The 19805-nt window shown below is 40.6% G+C and overlaps 1 protein-coding gene across 2 annotated transcripts; it reads right to left on the bottom strand.

Moving 5' to 3' along the window:
* Positions 1 to 3613: 3613 nt before the first annotated feature.
* On the bottom strand, positions 3614 to 18594 carry LTA4H (leukotriene A4 hydrolase). 2 transcript variants are annotated; one of them, XM_083819381.1, is made up of 19 exons: positions 18378 to 18594; positions 17347 to 17477; positions 15187 to 15307; positions 14639 to 14707; positions 13884 to 13988; positions 12568 to 12620; positions 11868 to 11940; positions 11421 to 11561; positions 11168 to 11191; positions 10077 to 10147; positions 9847 to 9958; positions 8632 to 8776; positions 8444 to 8547; positions 8039 to 8109; positions 7430 to 7484; positions 6459 to 6554; positions 5835 to 5917; positions 4469 to 4573; positions 3614 to 4145 (listed from the first exon to the last, which is right to left on the bottom strand). In XM_083819381.1, the coding sequence occupies exons 1-19, from the start codon at positions 18531 to 18533 to the stop codon at positions 4025 to 4027; spliced, it is 1836 nt and encodes a 611-aa protein (XP_083675507.1). In that variant the 5' UTR covers positions 18534 to 18594; the 3' UTR covers positions 3614 to 4024. The 2 variants fall into 2 exon arrangements, with proteins under 2 accessions (XP_083675507.1, XP_083675506.1); XM_083819380.1 differs by lacking the exon at positions 18378 to 18594 and adding an exon at positions 18015 to 18360.
* Positions 18595 to 19805: the final 1211 nt, after the last annotated feature.

The raw sequence follows: 19805 nt of genomic DNA, 5'->3' as shown, positions 1-19805 counted from the left end.
CCCCACCTTTGTAAATAAGCGAGATCGATGTATTCAGCTGAATTCAGCCAATGAAACCAAACCGAGGGAGCACACCCTTTTCCTGGAAAGGACCAGATATCCCCCCTCTTCCGATCAAAACCTTGCCTGAGAGAATCTCTGTTTATTCGGACACTGCTGTAGCAGAAGCCTAATTAGATTTTGGGAGTGAATGAACGGAATGGTGTAAGTTCATAATCTAAAATAGAGAAAAAATATTTTCAGTGATTTTTTTCCACTAGAAGTTATCACCCAGAGGGGTAGCAAGAAAACTGAATGGTTCACTAAGTCCTTAACACAAAGGAGTCAATTTAGGTAGGTTTTCTGCTGCTTTATTTTAAGCTATTCTGGTTCCAAAAAAGCCAGTATTTTAGTGAATTTATTAAAAGACGACTGACACAGCATTCATAAATATGTAAACTGATTTTTGAGCCTCAGTCACACAAGAGTTAAATTTTCCATCACTTTTAATGAAACTACTTAGACATATGTAGGTTAGAGCTGAATAGAACTCAGCATACCTTGAATAAATAAATCCCAAGACATGTTCATGCCTTAATTTATATTAGAGCTGCTAACAGGAAAAGATTAATCTCCTGGTAAAATACGTCTACTTGAAAGTTTATACTAATCAAAACACGAAAGAAATATATTGAATGACTGTCCACTCCTACTCTAAATACAATTAAATCCAGACTTTTTGCCATTACAGTATCACAGTATCACAGATTTCTAGGTTGGAAGAGACCTCAAGATCATCGAGTCCAACCTCCGACCTAACACTAAGTACTCCACTAAACCATATCGCTAAGCTCTACATCTAAACGTCTTTTAAAGACCTCCAGGGATGGTGACTCCACCACCTCCCTGGGCAGCCCGTTCCAATGCTTAATAACCCTTTCGGTAAAGAAGTACTTCCTAACATCCAACCTAAAACTCCCCTGTCACAACTTTCACCCATTCCCCCTCGTCCTGTCACCAGGCACGTAGGAGAACAGACCAACCCCCACCTCTCTACAGCCTCCTTTAAGGTAACTGTAGAGAGCGATAAGGTCGCCCCTGAGCCTCCTCTTCTCCAGGCTGAACAAGCCCAGCTCCCTCAGCCGCTCCTCGTAAGACTTGTTCTCCAGACCCCTCACCAGCTTGGTCGCCCTTCTCTGGACTCGCTCGAGCACATCCATGTCCTTCCTGTAGCGAGGGGCCCAAAACTGAACACAGTACTCGAGGTGCGGCCTCACCAGAGCCAAGTACAGGGGCACAATCACTTCCCTCGACCTGCTGGCCACACTGCTTCTTATACAGGCCAGGATGCTGTTGGCCTTCTTGGCCACCTGGGCACACTGCTGGCTCATATTCAGCCGACTATCAACCAATACTCCCAGGTCCCTCTCGGCCAGGCAGCTTTCCAGCCACTCATCTCCCAGCCTGTAGCTCTGCTTGGGGTTGTTGCAGCCCAGGTGCAGGACCCGGCACTTGGCCTTGTTGAACTTCATGCAGTTGACCTCAGCCCATCGCTCCAGCCTATCCAGATCCTCCTGCAGAGCCTTCCTGCCCTCGAGCAGATCGACACACGCACTTAGCTTGGTGTCATCTGCAAACTTACTGAGGGTGCACTGGACGCCCTCATCCAGATCATCGATAAAGATATTAAAGAGGGCCAGCCCCAGTACCGAGCCCTGGGGGACACCACTAGTGACCGGCCTCCAACCAGATTTGACTCCATTCACCACAACTCTCTGGGCCCGGCCATCCAGCCAGTTTCTAACCCAGCGAAGCGTACGCCAGTCCAAGCCCCGAGCAGCCAGTTTCTTGAGGAGAATGTTGTGGGGAACGGTGTCAAAAGCCTTACTGAAATCAAGGTAAACCACATCTACAGCCTTTCCCTCATCCACCAAGCGCGTCACTTTGTCATAGAAGGAGATCAGGTTCGTCAAGCAGGACCTGCCTTTCATAAACCCATGCTGACTGGGCCTGATCGCCTGGTTGCCCTTGCATTACTTGTATACAGTATTTTTCCTCCTCCAAAATAGCTTTTTTTTTTTTTTTTTTCTCTTTGTTACTCCTTGACATGGGGTTCTATGTCAACAGATTTAATTTATGTTAATTTATCATTTTCAGGAAAAGCCGTTCTTCCCAGATTCATTTCAAAAAACAACCTATAGATGGCAGTATTCACAACAATTTCACCTAAACTATCAACTTGGACTGAAATATGCAAGAAACACACCCCTCCTAATGCTTTTAACCTCATTTCTAACTTACTATATCAGTGTAGAGTGGTGGTGGCTGGAACAGATTATAAAATGGAAATATTAAAAAAAAAATAAAACCAGATCTGTGAAGGAAAGGCTTGGGCTTCAGTCCCCTGCAATAATTAGAATTTTTAAAAATATGTAGTGGGTTGAAATAATTTAAGTCACTAAAAGCATAGCAAGATATTAAATATGAAATATGGTAAAAATCCCAGGTTTGCTAAAGAAAGAGAACAAACGTATTTCAGATAACTCATAATAATAGTACACAACAAAGGATCCAATAGCAATGAAAAAGTAAAACCACTGTATTGTGACTGATGTAAAGAACTGACTAATGTAACAAAGCCATGATAAATGTGGCTAGACAGATTTTTTTCTCAGCTTTCAGTACAACACTGTAATCCATTTAGGTCTTCAAAGTCCTATTAGACCCATAGTAATTCACACCAGTGGAAAATATTCTCCTACAACACAGGAGAGTAAATAAGGTAATTGGATTGATGGGCTGAGGCCAATGGGACAAAGTTTAACAAAACCAAGTGCCGGGTACTACACTTCGGTCACAACCCCACGCAGCACTACAGGCTTGGGGCAGAGTGGCTGGAAAGCTGTGCAGAGGAAAAGGATCTGGGGGTGCTGACTGATGCTCGCCTCAACGTGAGCCGGCAGTGTGCCCAGGTGGCCAAGAAGGCCAGTGGCATCCTGGCTCGTACCAGGAATAGTGCAGCCAGCAGGGCCAGGGAGGTGATCGTCCCCCTGTACTCTGTGCTCTGGTGAGGCTGCACCTTGAGTGCTGCGTTCAGCTTTGGGCCCCTCACAACAAGAAGGACATGGAGGCCCTGGCACACGTCCAGAGAAGGGCTACGAGGCTGGTGAAGGGTCTGGAACACAAGTCCTATGAGGAGCGGCTGAGGGAACTGGGGTTGTTTAGTCTGGAGAAGAGGAGGCTCAGGGGAGATCTTGTTACTCTCTACAACTACCTGAAAGGAAGGTGTGGGGAGCTGGGGGTCGGCCTCTTCTCACAGGTAACCAGTGATAGGACTACAGGGAATGGCCTCAGGTTGCGCCAGGGGAGGTTCAGGTTGGAAATAGGAGACATTTCTTCTCAGAAAGAGCAGTCAAGCACTGGGACAGGTTGCCCAGGGAGGTGGTGGAGTCACCGTCCCTGGGGGTGTTTAAGGAAAGGGTAGATGTGACACTTAGGGACATGGTTTATTGGGCAGTATTGATGGTAGTGGACAATTGGACCACACGATCATGGAGGTAGGTCTTTTCCAAGCTTAACAATTCTATAATTCTATTATTCTGACACTTTTTGTACAGATCAATACACAGACGAGTAGACTGAGCAATAAAAAGATTTATTTTTCAGTTGTCAGATAGTTGAAGTTCCAATTGCATATTACTATGAAAAAAGAAAGCTATGCACAAAGAGTTATGACATCCACCAGTTAATTTTCCATGCTTTTAAATTCCATGATTCACTACATCTTATACAGCTTCTCTGCATGTTCCATGAATTGCTTGTAAGAAAACCTTCCTCCCAGTTCCAGAGATTTAGTGATTTTGCAGTAATAACTTGGGAGGTACAAAACAGAAAGTACCAAATTTGATCCAGAAAGTTCATTTTAAGCTAAATTAGTACCAAAGCAGCACATCATTTTATGGCATAATAAAGCACACATATGAATGGTTTGCAGAATCAGTCTTTTTTCAGCAACTAGAAAATTTCAAAGCAATCAATAAATTTGTCACTGATCCTGTTTCAAGTCTTTGCCCACAAGCATTGATGTGACTGGGTGCATACAGGCTCTGTGCTCTAGGAATGTCTTGACAGTCAGATCTCGAGACTTGTCAAAATTGTAAAGATCCCTGTAAAAAAAAAACAACAACAAAAAAAGCACAGTGTTATAAAAAATCTGTGAAAAAACAGTATAATGCAGATTTTCTCAAAGTTTCACTTTTCTCTTGACAGCCACACATTAAGGGACATACTGAGAAACTAGTATTTCCTCTATTAAAAAAGTCAGCAAGTGGAAAGTGACTCTGAAGATAAGCTTGTTGGCGGTATATAGAGAATTCTGTTTTATCACTATAAAATATAACATAAATACATTCACGATGTCAAGACATATATTCCATTGTACTAAAAACGCCAACCCTGTGAGCTCCTACAATTTGGAGATTACTTTTACCTGAACAATGGCCGAGTGAACTTCATCCTCCCTTGATCTGTTGCCATTTTTAGAGCCAGAGGAATAGCTTCTTCCCACTTGGACTGGATACAGAGGCGTAGCCATCTGAAAAAAAAAAAAGGAAAAAAGGTATTTTTCATTTGCAGTTGTCTTATGATTCTACTTCCAAAAGTGCCCTAGAAAGTGCTGTGTACTCATGGACTAGAATTTCAGCATACATAAAATACTAACTTAAGTGCAATATAAAATATTTAGTGTCTGAACAGCATGTTACAAAGTGGACTTTTCCATAAAACACAAAAAAAAGTTTCAAAGTTTCTCCAAAATTGTCTTTTTTCTGTGGCTATGTATTTTTTATGTTAGAGCAGCATCCAGTTGCATCACTCAGAGCTGAATTATAAAGTACTTTCCACATTGACCAAGTTACCAAAAAACTTAAAGAAAAACATAGACAAAACCTCACCAAGTTTTGTTTTAAAAACATAAGAAAATAATCTTTCAAGAAACAAGAACTATATTTACAAGAACTATACTGTATGCTTAAAAGCATTTAGTTTTATTAATGATAAGGAATGAAGAACTCTAATTTAGCAATAAGGCAGAATATCACCACCACAAATGTACTCAAGTATGTAAAAATAGCAAAGTATGTAATTCTTCTAAATATTTGTGAAGATTACTTTTGTTCCCGAACAAAAAAAAACTTTTTAATTTAAAAAAATATATATATATTTTTTAAACACGTGACCTGTTTTAACAATGCATATACAAAGTAGAAGAAGTTATGACGGCATAAGAATCAAGCCATTTAGCAAAAGGCTTTTCCTACTTGTTTAGAGACTTCTCTTGATATCTACTTATTTTGAAGACACAAAAGCTTTGTAATAGCAGGCATTAAGATGTGACAAAAAAAGTTTTCCGAGTTGCGTTGGAAAAGAAATACAAAACAAGCAAACAAAAACACACACAACATCAACAGAACTCATTAGGCCAACCCGGAAGATCTAGTCCTGACTGACAAATGGAAAGATTTTTCAAGTATCTTTGAGTCAAAGAGAGGCTCAGTAGTGTATTATCCAATACCGCCCCCAAAATAAATTATCAGGTCATCAGGTTCCTTTGCAAGCATGACAGATGTGAATAAAGCACAGCTAATCCACTGCTCCCTTCCTGTTGTTCTACTAGACTATATTTACCCAACTCATAAGTAACAATACCACTCTGGTAAGCAGGTTTACACATGCACATAAATAGTAATGACTGCATCAGAGCTATAAAACAGTATAGCTCAGACCATTTCTGAGGCAGCACAATTTGCTTTATGGAAGCATTTAAAGTGAGAAAAAATGTCCATACTAGAACAAACCTGAATCGTATTTCAGAATTAGTTATAGCATTGAAGTCATATACTTGCTGCATTTGTTTGACATGTGACACGGGAAGAGGAGCCTGAAAAAGGATATTGCATAGTCAGAAATAAGCCAGAGGAGCGCTTCATTCCACATACTCCAAAAATAAACAGGTTCATTTAAGAAGATTGATGCTACAAAGGATTTACAAGCTTATCATGATAAATATTTGAACTGGTTCCTTTCACCTCTTCAGAACATTAGGGAAAGGGCAAGGAATAAGTGTAATGGTTAGCAAATTCCCACATCCAGTACTACCAAAACATACAAATCTTGAACTAATTTAATTCTGTTTCATTTACAGCATTTATAGCTCATTTGCAGGTCGCAAACACCACATACAGACAAATTCAAGCACCTTCTAGTTTTGTTTTTATCTTTCAATCCAAGTAGTTCATATGTTGTTCATCAGCTGAAGAACCAAACATAAGTAGGGCTGATGGTTTTAGAGACTACGTATGGTTAGAGCAGGTTATTTTAGCAAGACTTAAAAGAAGAGACAATTTAATTCCAAAGAACTTTTGGTCTTCTGTGCCTGCTTTTGTGATACAAGAATCGGGTTACCCCAGGCATGCTTTTACCTCCAGCAGCAACTGTCCCAGGAACTCGATCAATTGATGAGATGACATTCCCTTCAGGTCTGCCGAGCTGAACGAGCCCAAATCACTCTCTTTTGCCTAGAAGAGAATGGTTTAAGTAAGTTTCTAATTGGTATTCTAAAGCACAAACAGGTGTTAACTTTGTTTCAACATCTCCATTTACTTTTGCTCTGTTTCCCATAAAAACACATTGATTTGTATTTGCACAGTAGACGCTACAAGATTCTAATGGTGGAGAGGGGAGGAGGTAAGCCATTGTCTGATGTTTGGTATTTCTTCACTTTCACTTCTACTTGTTTCCTCTCCACTGATCTTTCTGTCTCCCCTATCTTTCTATTAAAGCCACATGAAAATCAAATACTTTTTCTATAAAATTTTACACTGAGAAAACAAAGTTAAAGATAATATACAAGTAGAGTGAAAAGCCACAGAGCCAACAAAAGGAAGGTACATTGAATCCTTTGTTGGTTGTATGAGTTTAATGGTTAAAATTATGAGATAATTGTATGGTTATTAGGTATTTATTAAAATTTATGCATTTTAAGTTTTGACGAGAAATACATCCTAGCCCTAGTGTAACACAGAGGTATTACTGCTATAAAATCAGTAACATAGAGATATCTCTCTTGATGTTTCTGATCAAGCCATAATAGTAGGGTTTCAAAAAGAACATTCTCAGTTTGGTTGTTACATCCACGTAACACAAAGCTGGCTGTGTGCCTCAGAGAAAAAAAAAAGTACTGCATTTCACGTACAGAAGTCATAGCAAATCCACAGACTCCGTGATGAAAGGCTAGTATACAGAATGCAAAATCCCTGGCAGCAATACTATCACCATAATAAATGCATTCTCTCTCAGCAAATGACATATTCCAGAAGAGAATGGCTCACTGTGTATAGAAAATTAGCTTTTCAAGATACAGAGACGTTAGCAGAATTCTTGAACCACTCACTTTGATCCATCTTTGGCTCAAGGCGACGCAGGCATTTGCTAGTGTCATATCATAGCTGTCAGAGATTAAAAACAAAGGATCACACTTTGGAAACACAAAAAGCTCCTGTAATGTTTTTACAAGAATGCTTAGAAATTATTTTCAAATGGCTCCACTTCTGTTCATTGTAGGCTTCAACTCAATATTGAAACATAATTTACTAAAGTTCAGCTACCGTGAAATGTATTTTTGTTTTAGTTACAAGCATCTTGTGCATAGGTGACACTATGCGTTGATCTCATACACCTCTAAACTGGCTGGTATTTCCAAGTATATTGAACATATATTACACCATCTAAGTGAAAAGAGAGTATTATTCTAGCAAACTATCAGGGAATAAAAAAAAAAGATACCTTGCCTGGCAAATTTCAAAATAAAATGAATTTTCACCAGAATAAAAAAAATGAAATATTAACAGCAGCACTTTCTTCTATATAAACATTTATCTATTTTTACATAGTGCAAGGATGTTTTCTAATAAAAGGCTTATGGGAAGACTTCTACCCTGTTTACAAACTCCTCACGTGCAATCTGGACAAGGAAAACATACTATAAAAAAATAAAGCTTACGTAGGCTTCACTGGTGGCATTCCTGGAGCGTGCATCCAAGAGTTCCAGTCAACTTTATCAAGAATATCTACCTACAAGCAACACAAATTCTGACTGGATTTTAAGCGTTATTTTTAGACAAAAGCATACCCTATAAAGACTAGTTTCAATTTGACTTCCCCCCCCAGCATCCCTCCAATTAACTTGGAGAATCTTATACACGGTACTTCAAAACAAAACATAACAGAAATAAAATACATCTAGGAAAAAAAGCATTGTAATGCAAACCCATCTTTGTAAGATTCCAGACTGCATCGCATTAAGATCGAGATAGAGGAGAAAGAAGGAGAACTGGTCCTTAACTCAGGAATTACCTTCTTGAAGTCATAGTTTTATATAATTGAAAGGCTTTAAATACAATCAAACCTTATCCTTGAAGTATGAGTACAAGAACTTCTTCCACTCATCAGTTCCTACGCTCTTATAAGCGAACTGCTGAATATAAGCCTTCAAGAAGCCCATGAAGACATCTAACAGTTAAAAAGAACAAACAATTGTTTCAATATTTGAAATTAAAATGGCAAAAATATATATGAAGTCTGACCAACACTTACCTGGTCCTCCAAGAAGTTGTTCAAGGTGAAAAAGCAAAGCAAAGCCTTTCTCATATGGAACAGATGAATAGGCAGCATCAAGATCTATTTCATTCAGATCAGGGACGAGGTTAGTTATGGGATTTGTATCTCCAAGAGTTTTTATCTGTGACAAAGATAAAAGAAAATACATGAATCTTTCTAGACTAACATTTTTGCAAGTCACCACTAATCCTATTTCTACAGGTATCATCAATCCAAGATAAAGAGAGCCTCATCTGAAATCATTCCATCTTTCTTTTTCTCAAGTTCTGAATCTGTACATAACACAGTTTACTGAACCTTCTTGTCCCCTCATTTTGTTGAACCAGTGACCAACCCCACATCAAACAGAAAGATGTTAGGATCAATCACACCATGTCTCTGTCATCCCAAAGCAGTTCATTACTGTCACATTTGTTGTAGTCAATAGCACCTGGTGAAATATTTATCCCTTTGTTAACAAACTACTCAACAAATTACTCACTCTAAATATGTGGTATTAAAAAAACCAAACAGTAAGGAAACAATAAAATAGGCAAACTGCATCCCCAAACAGAGTGAGAAGGAGCTATGTTATCACAGACAAGAAATCTGAAAACTGAAGTTTAACTACAGTATCTAACCATGAAACTAAACAACCCTCCTAGACAGCAACAGATTTGGAATACTCTCAGTTATAACTCAGCATGCAAGAAAAAATAAATCCATTATTTGCATTTGGCACTGGCAATTCTGATGATTTTGCTTGCAGATAAGCTTGTGGGACTAAGGGACATAGTTAAGCGATGGGACTTGGCAGGTTGGGTTGATGGTTGGATTGGATGACCTTGAAGGTCTTTTCCAACTTAAATGATTCCATGATTCTACAATTTTGACAAGCTTTCAGCTGCCAATTAGTATGCTAACAGATAATAATACTACAGATTAGCCACATCAGTAACAACCAAGAGAGCCTGGAAAGATGCCCACCCTTCCAGAACAGCTTGAAACATTTCAAAATGCTTAATCTATTCTCTAAGCGTATTAAACACTGGGAAGACAACATATAGCTTGTAATCAAAGGTGTGCACCTCTAGTAAGGAGGTCTTAGGAAAGATGACTAGATAAGCCTTATCTGTGGGAAATGTGAAATCAACTTTATTTTATTTAGGTATATACAACTTTGTTTTAGGTCAAAACTTTCAAGATACTCACTGTATTTTGCAGTTCCCTCCAACCACCAAGGGCTTGGAAGTGCCTGAACTGCTCACCAAACAACCGACCACCAATCCTGCGTTCCAGGTATACAGTATGTCCCTCATTCAGCCTGGAAATACATTGATAACGTCAGCATTGGTAGGATAGCAAAATTCATTTCATTGGTCTCTTTACATATTATTTTTAATACATGGTTTGCATTACATTGCATTGAATATCATACCTACCAAAAATGCTCCCACGTTTTGTTTGTTACCAAGTTTCCTGTCCAACTATGAGAAATTTCATGAGCAATAACCTAAAACGCAGAAGAACAATGACAGTCTTACTGTTCAGACTCCTCTTGAAAACGAATGAATGATCAAATCCCTATAGAAAGGAAAAATCCTAGCAGGATTACTGCACTGTGTTCACAAAGCCAACTGATATTGTATAATATTGGGTCTGTAAACTTATCCATATAAAATATTATTTAAAGGACTAACAATGTCTTTGAACGGACCTTCTCCAGAAAGGATTTTGAATTTGTAGCTTGCAAGTCACAGAGCCACATTGATCAACAAAAATAATTCCTCCAATAGTACCATGCAGGCACTCGTTTATGAAGTTGTATTACAGAACACTGGATACATGGCAAGCCATGAACTATTACTACTTTCCCACATAAGCAAACAATGCTGGGCTGGGATGTTCTAAAACAGCAAACAGGAAGCAGGATAATGATGCAAAATGTACCCATGTCTAATATTTCAGTTTTCTTGGCAGAAAACTCATGTAAGGAATCATATTCACTTTTTAAGCAGTATATCAGTCTGGTAAGAGAGACTAAAAGAGATAAAACAGCATCCAGAGTACTCAACTTCCCAGACAAAACAAGAATTTATTCACATCATTCTCACGATTTCCACTTTAAAAGAAAAACCGTACCCAATGTGAGTTCTAGTACGTAGATAGATATATAGAGGAAGAAATTCTCTACAAACAATTCAGATGAAATCAATTTAGTTGTGATTTTAAGCATACAGGACAAGAAGACTGTAACTGAGCAGCAGACTTCAGTCAGTCTCCTATGTATACAGACAGCCACGTTATTTTTATCTGTTAATTTTATAAGTGAATGTATAAAAATGGGTACATCTCCAGTTTCTCTAGAGTTTACTTAGAACTAAAACTCACTTTGTAAGACTTCTTGAATCACTGCATTAACTTTTAATTCCCCCAATGAACAAGAGGCTAAGTTTTCAGACATCCATTACAAAGCTAAGATGCAAATTCAGCCTATGCTGTGCTTGAAGACATGAACTTATTGAGCACTTACATTTGATAGAGATCGATCACCTGCCTAAAAAAAAAAAAAAGACGAGGTAAGACAACGTAGTTGTCAGTTCAAGTAAAACTCAATATACACCACTTACTACAGTTCCATGCATGATCCCTGAACTCCAAAGGGGGCAGAAAAATTTAGAGTTCTCTCTGGGGGGGAAGATTAGCAGTCTGTAAATTAACATCCATCACTTGACGGATGAGCAAGCTCTAAGGAAAAGCTGAATTTTTGTCAGTATTACACTTACCAATAGTGTTGGAGTCACAAAAGTAAGACAAGGATTCTCCATGCCACCATAAGGAAACGAAGGTGGTAAGACTAACAAGTCATACTGTCCCCATACATAGGGTCCTGCTAAATCTTCTGCTGTTTGCAGCATAGCTTCAGTCTGAAACAAGAATTCACGTTAGTCTGACTACAAACACTAAACAAGTTATAAGCTACTGACCCCACACTTCATTCTCTTTGACCTTGGGAAGTCCCACATGTAAGATAAGCACAACACTGCACATCAGTGCTTTTGTTCAGTAGGAGTTTTGTGCTGTGCTAGAAGAGCAGCATTTTTTGTGGTGGGAAGCAGAGGAAGGAGGACTATGGATGAACAAATCCGGACAAAACCCGAAGCTACAGCCAGTTCCTTTTCCACTACCATGTAAAACAATTAGTTGACAAAACATTTCTGTTAATTACCTACCTCAGCAAATTCATAGGCTGATTTATCCACTAACTCCTTTTCAGCCCACACCAGTGTCCTTGGACCAATCTGCCTGTTGAAAGTGAAAATGCCAGTAAGACACCACGAATGGGAAATCATTCCATGGGAAGTTAACACGGAGAGCATACGTTTAATGTGCTCATGAGAAACCCATGATGCTGAAGAAACTCGTTAGAGTCTTCCTCTCCACTGCTAAAGTGACACTAGAAGAAGCTTTAGAAAATAAACAAGCCATAAGTATCCACTGCTCAGGACAAATAAATGGACAACACGTTTACAGATTTTAAAATGCTGTAAACCCTAACACACAAGCATTATTCTGGGCTAGCTTAACACATTCTTGTGCAGACAAGCAATGAGGCTGAAAATTTCATTTTTTGCCTTTTGTACATAATCAGGTTTACCTGTTACCACAGGAAAAAAGATACTACCCTGAGCTAAAAGTGCCCTTAGGAGATCTCAATGAACTCCAGAGTCTTCAGAGTATTTCTTTATCTTACAGCAAAAGTATATTCAGTAGAAAAATGATGCAAGAGTGAATCAAGATGCACACGGCGTGATTCAAAGATTTCACAAAACAGTAATAAATTCAGCAAGGTGCAGTACTGTAGAACAAATGAAATATTCTGAAGATTTATTTAAACAATTGTTAATATTTACTTTATACAGATACACTCACCTGCTTTCTAAAGCTCCGACCACTAAAGCAATCAAGTAGCAAGGTATGGGAACCTAAATGAGAACATGAAAAAAAACCTTATTGTAAAGTGAGCTATCAGTATCATTGATTCAAAGAAAAACAAAGTTATTTAAACAAAGAAGTATGTACATTTCCACCACATCTTTCTGTCTTACATTAGGATAAAGGCTTTTTTTTCCCCAGATGATATTCCTTTAGATAAAAGTACTTGTTTCATTGATCTTTCAGGTAAAGTCCACAAAATTTTAAGTACCATTTCTGCTTGAAAAGAAAAATCCTGTAGCTGTAGGATAGCACAGCACCACTGATTTGGTTACTGTTCAAAAGAAAGTTAGTTTTCTAAACTAATTCCAGTGTTACTAAATTTTAAGGAAACAGGTAACATACAACAAACACCTTACAAACTAGACCAAGAGTTGCAACGGTTTTTGGCTCTACAGAGCAGGTACTGTATCGAAGAGCTCACAGATAAGGTGACCACTTTTTTTTTTTCTTTCCCCTCCCCTCTCTCAAGTTTCACATAGCAGCCAAATCAACCCAACAGCTGCTGGAGTTGAGGCTCCACTCCTCTCCCCAGCCACTCAAGTTCATCCATCCATCCTTCCATGCACTTATTCAGACCCTCCAGTGGTCCAGATCAACTTACTAAAATCTTTCATTTTTTGCTGCCTACTCAGCAAAATGAACTAAGCTCCCTAAGAGATCCCATACACACCAGAGCTGTAACCCCAAAAGCTGTGAGAACGAAAAAGCCAGGAGAGTAAATTGACACTGCCACTGTAGGAACACTGGAATCATTAAACTAGCTGCACCACTTAATGAAACTTCATCCTAACAAAAGTAATTTTTTAATTAGATAAAGGCACTTTCCATAAAAGCCAAAGTTTTCACCTTTTTAATAGTCTCTGTTGTCAGAATGTGCCCAACTTCAAGTTTAATTTGATTCCAATGCTCTGCTTCACTGCAAAAATCTAGGTAAGCTTAAAATTTGCAGGATCTGGTTTTCAAAATTCACTCCTATGTTATTAAATCCCACCCATTAGTTCCCAAGAACCAATGCAGGCAGAGGTGTTTCCATAGTACTAGCTTTCAGCGTATTAAGCACATCCAAAAAAATCACCAGGTTTTTCTGGGAATTCCAGATGTCCAGGAAACATCACCAACACCTACTGGGTTGAACCTATTGTCAGTCACTTACTTACTGGTGATATCAAAAACACACCTGAAATGGCTGTAAGCTGCAAGAGTTAGGAAAAAAGACATTAGGAATCCCTCTACTAGCCTGTAGCACTCACATTCTGTCTGAAACGGTATATCTTCCGACTGCTGTCCTCTGGGTCAGGCATTTCTCCGTCGCGATTGGCACTCATAAGAGCCACCAGCTCTTTAGGAACAGACACCTGAAAGAAGGTTGTGCAACCGTGAGGAACTCAGTTGGCATACGGGAGTATATAATATACTAGAAACAGCTAGAGCAAAAAGAGCAGTAAAAAAAATTTCTATCCGAAAATTTTCCCCCTCAAGTAGAATATAAAGCATAAAATATTGCCTTAGGGCAATATTTAATCAACCTAAAGGACTACCTCTGACAAATATTCAAAGTTTCACTTTCTTTAGACTACTGATCATCACAATGCACATCTCTCTTTGTGCTTCTTTAAAACAATCAGACTAGTTATGACAACACTGCAAAGATGCCCCAGCGACGTATCAGAAAGTATACTTAAGGATATGAAAGTCACTTCAAGTATTTTTTACTTTGCAACACTTTGTTGTTTGACTGACAGATTTTCCTGATTTAAGACTATATTTTTTTTCCTACTCCAGAACTTTTTTTCTTTTAGAAATAAAAATACACATGAATGAAAAAAAGAGATGATGCCTAGAGAAGTGCTACAGGGAAGATACGCGCATTTTTGGCTCTTGCAGTAAGCTAAAAGTCAATATTCTCTGTTGTTATTTGAGGCCATATGCTAGCAGCTACAAAAAAACCCAAATCACTCATTGTAGTGGTTGCATTTATTTAGGCACATGACTTAGATTCATCTACCTCTGCATAGTACGTTAGCTTCACAGCTGGTGTGTCTTGGCAAGGAAGGATGGCTCTGCAATGGGTAGCCTTGAAGAAAAAACATAAAATGTAGCATTCTTTCTTACACAGAGGATTACAAATGAACCAGTATTATATTGGAAACCTATACAGCTCCTGCAGTGAATTCATTATCTGCAAACCAATACTTCCTGTCATTTATAGCTTACACTAGTTTTTATAATGAAAGATTTTCTAAAAAAAAAAAAACAAACAAAAAAACCACAACAGCATATGCTGATTGCAAAGGACTAAATATTCTTCAGCAAGAATACTGGAAAAGGTAAAGCAGTTCTGGACCTATTAAACTACAAACGTATAATAAAATCTCAGCAATGTCCTGATTTCAGTGTTTCTGTTTAGGGCCTTTGAAACACACAATTCTAAGTTATAGGTTATTGTACTTTCCCCTACTAGCCTTCCTCTCCTGTTTAGGAACTGCAGGAATTGATATGTAAACAACAACTGTGATACATAAACAACAACTTAGAAAAATTAGTCAACTCAACCTGGCACTGGCTGAAGAGAAATGGGTGTTTCTTTCCAGAAGTTTGCTCTGGTGTAAACCATTGGAGAGCTGAAGACTTTGGAGAGCTTTCAAAAGAAATTTCGATAATTGCTTCCTGTCCCCTGTACAATAAAGAACACAGTCAGACAGTTTTGACAGGACTTGTGATCACTCCCGGCATTCCCCTACAAAGCTTGCTGGAAAATGGGTCTGCTGCGCTGTCTCAGGAGCACTGATAATACAAACAAGTAGCACGCTACTATAACTTCTCCTTTCCAGTTATAAAAATCAGCTGTTTTATTTCAATTTTAATGTCACAAGGACACTTCCATTATTGTTTTTAGTAACCAGAATTTTCTCCTCTTCTACAGTTCAAGGAGAATATGGACTTTCTCTGTAAACTATTTGAGCACTTAAGTTCATACAGTTTTCCCACAACTATCTAATGCTGTACACATAAGAAATTCAGCACAGTAAGCAAACAAAAAAGCATATATTACATGCCATAACAACACAGGATTTGCACATTGTGTAAATCAAAATAACTGTGCAGTTGATATTAGATTCTGTAAAAGTGATCCTCAAGAAGAAAAAAAATACTATAAATAATAATTACTAGGAAACCCTACGAGCAGTAAGGTTAACAAGAAAAAAAAAGTTTAAATTTAATTTAAGGCTTAAGAACTGGTATTAAGTTAAATCTAACAGCTCTGTGGTGGATTAGCACCAGCTTGCTAGCAAGAGAAAACAAAAAAAAAATAATGACAAGTTCATCTTTTTTTTTTTTTCAAGCAGAACAAAACCAGGACCAACAGCAAAAGCAGGCAGAAGTACTTGCTTCTATTATCTGAAAGCTCCATGTATACATGCATTTCTCTCGAATTAACAATCCAGTCATAAATCAGAACAAACTCCAGCAATCAAAACAGTTGGACACTAGATAAGCCGACCAGGTATACATATCTCGTTTATAACTGGTATTCCAAAGTACATATTTGACAGGAAAAGAAAAAACAATTTGTATTACCATAAGGCACATACGCTTACTGAACTGTCAGACTTCCAGTTGTAGCTCTTAACCTTTCCTATCACTGTTCTATTTCGATTTACATGGCAGACTATAACATAAGATCATAAATTCTTACAACCAAGACTCAGAACTATTTGTAGGTGGTTTTTCTTAGCAGGAATTCTGGTGATAAAAAAAAAATCTGAAAGTCAAACAAAATAAACAATTCCTTATGTCTCTGCTGCTGCCTGTTTGTCCAAGGTGTTCATTCATTCAATTTCACATCAAACCACCGGTGCTCTCCCAGAAGGGACAGATATTTTATGACAGCCTTTTTTCTTCTACTTCATATATGTTTCTAAACTGCACTAATTCAGCGAGCGAAGAAAAAATTTAGAACCGAAGATGAATTTGTAGGGATAGTAAACAGTTTTGAAAATGAAACAATAAGAAACAACTTACAATTTTATTCAAGAAGTGAACCTCCTTATACAATCAGGACTTTCAGCTTTAGCACGAGATGATAGAGCTGTAGCATACAATGCAAACTGCCAAAAAACGTATCACACTTTGGCAACAACTTTTTATTCCACGCAACTTCAAAGACGTAGATTGTCATTCTCCATCATGCTGCCAAAACTCAAGTTCCTCTTTTTAGGGTACTTGAGTTAGGCAATACAATAAAACTTCTATTACTTGAAAACATATTCCCAGCTAATTGTAGTGGCAACCTGCACTTCTATGGTAACGCAGGATCAGTCCTTGTATAAAGGAAAGGAGAACAGGGTCTGTAACTCCACATGCTCCACACTGGAGCAATTCCAAACAAGACAACTCCGGTAGGTGAAGAACATTAACGATAAGAAGCGCTGGAACAACTGTGAAACAGCCCACATCATTTCGCTGCTTACTTTAGCGAGCCACTCTGTACGTTTCTAATATAGAGACCTGGACACAGGTACAGACTCCCAAAGCTTTGCCTGTCTAATGAAGGCCAAATATTAATTTTATCTACATCACACATCAAATACATTCGACACCTTAATTTACAAGTCCCTTTGAAAGCTTTACACAAAGACCTTGCAAGCAGGAAAGCAGCTTATATAGCACAGCTTGGAAAGCATCTGAAAGAACAGGCAAGTGTGTATATACCTTCTTAGCTCAAAAGGAAGCGTGATTTCCAACGGGGTCCCCTTGAACTTATGTTTTTCTCCAAAACCAAATTTTGCATCCTGTCCATTCACGGTCACTTTAAATACCTGGAGGTCTTTTGTATCCAAGACCTGTAACGAAGCAAGTATTACCTACTGGTTAAACAGCGTAACAATTAACACAGCGCTCCTCAAATCATAAAGACAAGTCTATCTGAAGCAAAAAAGAAAGTTTAAATACTTCTAAGTAAAACCAGAATAATTAAATAACCACCTTGAGTACCGGGGATCAGAATTTTAAGACAGCAGCACGGAACTTGACAAACTGGAGGGAGAGGAGGGTGAAAGCTGATTTCTGACTATGAATGCGGAAAAGGGGAAACAGGAGTTTACCAGGCAAACTACAAAGGTAAAGGAGCCCACGTGGCTGCCACGGAATAAGGAGGATACAAGAATGCCTGCCAAGGTTTCCAATCTGAAATTGGCTGCCGTGAGTCGAGCCCTTCGTGCAAGCGATGAACAAGGCAGCAGCGTTCACGTATGGGACGTGAATAAAGTTTTGGTCTTCGTTATTAACAGAGTGGACTTTCCTAAAATACCCGCGCCAACCCCGAAAGGGTTTTATGGAGACAGCAGGGGGAAAAAGCAACCGAAGCAAAGCAACCCCACCATGAAAGAACACGAGGAAAGCCTCGCTCCGCACACAGAGCAAGGCTTGTATTTGCGGTATCAGAGACCAGCCGACGCAGCGAGGAGCCAGAAGACGAGAAGCCCTCAGCGCAGCTCCCCAAAGCTCGACTCCCGTCCTGCCGGCAGCAGGCTCCTCGCCGTGTCAGGGGCACGGCGCCCGGCTCCCCCCTAAACCCCCGCCGCAGGCCGCGGCTTCGGGGGGCGGCAGGGGCCGGGGGAACGGCTGAGGGGAGCCTCAGGGGAGCCCGAGGGGAGCCTGAGGGCAGGCGGCGGCCCCGGCCCCGGCCCCGGCCCCTCAGCGCGGGGGCTCCCCGCTCCCCCCCCCCCCCCGCCCGCCGTTACCAGGCAACGCAGCGCCTCGCGCTCGGCGCGCACGGTGAAGGCGGCCGCGCCCCGCAGCGCCCGCGCGCCGAAGTCCACGCGGCAGCGCAGGTGGAGGTGGCGCGTGAGGCAGCACGCGGGGGACGCGAACGAGCTGGGGTCCGCCGCCGCCGCCATCGCCCGCGCTCTGCACGCTGACCGCCGGCCGCGCGCCGCCTCCGCCGAGGGGAGGGGGGAGCAGGGGAGGGCGCCGCGCGGGGGCCGCTGGGAAATGTAGTTCTGCGCGGAGAGGGAACCTGCGAGGGCAGCGCGCGGGGGACTGCGCCTCCCGGGGTGCAGCGCGGCGGGGGCGGGGCGCGGCGCTGCGCTCTGCGTGCGGAGAGCGATGTAGCGGCTGCGCGCCAACCTCCTCACGTACAGTTCCTCGTTAGTATAGTGGTAAGTATCCCCGCCTGTCACGCGGGAGACCGGGGTTCGATTCCCCGACGGGGAGGTACGAAATATTTTCCTTCCCCTCGCCTCCAATTTGTGAAATCGAAGCTGTTGCAAGAAAAAACGTTGAAATTGTACCGCAGTTTTTTGTTTTTTGTTTTTTTTTTCTTAAAAAAAAGGAAACAAAGAAGAAACCTGCAGGACCAGGGCGGTCCAGGCGGCTGGCGGTGCAGCTGCAGGAATTTACAAGCTCAGCGGCGTAACTGAAAGAACACATGGGGAAAGCGTTTTCACATTTAAACAGCTCAAGCAACTGAACAGGGGGTCTAGCCGAGCCTTCCCAAACCATTCACCTTTTCTTTCTCCCACCGAGCTGGAAGAACGCCCAGCCCTGAGGCAGGAATGGCGGGCACGCAGGCGGTGCTGGACAAAGGGGCGCTCACAGGCCCCTGTCAGAGGCCACGGGGCTCCTGGAGCCCCCCAGGGCCCCCAGCCACCCTGCCTGGCTGCCACACAGAGAGGGGAGCATGAGAAAGGCTCAGGAAAGAGGGGACGTGAGGTGGAGGATCATCCGCGGAGACACCCGGGAGCTCTGCGTTAACCAGCCAGAGCTGAGGCCTGTGCCAACACGGCCAGGTAAACCCAGACGGGAGAGGAAGGCAGTCTCGGCAGGTCTCTTGCCGCCTGTATTACAGAAGGAACAAAAACTAAAGTCCATTTTGCAATTTCTGAATTTCCTTCCATGCCCACTTCCTTTTCTCAAAGTCCACACTTAGGTCTTTGCAAATAAAAAAAAAAACTATTTTGCTTAGTAGGCTGCTTATTTCAAAACCGAGGATGGACCATAAAATATGATATAAGAACCATTTAGTAGTTCATATGTGTTGGCATCAAGTCAGGAAATTTCAGCTGTCATAAAGCAATAACGGATTAGAAAAGCAATTCCCTTCCAAACAGAAATACGCTGACGAAGCTCTGCAGGCGTAAAAAAGAGTCTTGCAAGCACTTCCATACCTG

Source organism: Anser anser (assembly GCF_964211835.1).
Source record: "Anser anser genome assembly, chromosome: 1".
Classification (NCBI taxonomy): Eukaryota; Metazoa; Chordata; class Aves; order Anseriformes; family Anatidae; genus Anser; species Anser anser.
The sequence above is the reverse complement of the archived record's forward strand: the minus strand, read 5'-3'. Positions and strand labels throughout refer to the sequence as shown.

What these genes read in the sequence shown, in the direction of transcription:
- LTA4H (XM_083819381.1), bottom strand. Translation starts at nt 18,533, where the DNA reads ATGGCGGCGGCGGCGGACCCCAGCTCGTTCGCGTCCCCCGCGTGCTGC. An exon ending in ACAACTTCTTGGAGGACCAG is followed by an intron (nt 8,548 to 8,631) that starts GTAAGTGTTGGT and finishes TTTAACTGTTAG; the next exon opens with ATGTCTTCATGGGCTTCTTG. An exon ending in ATGCCACCAGTGAAGCCTAC is followed by an intron (nt 7,485 to 8,038) that starts GTAAGCTTTATT and finishes AATCTCTGACAG; the next exon opens with CTATGATATGACACTAGCAA.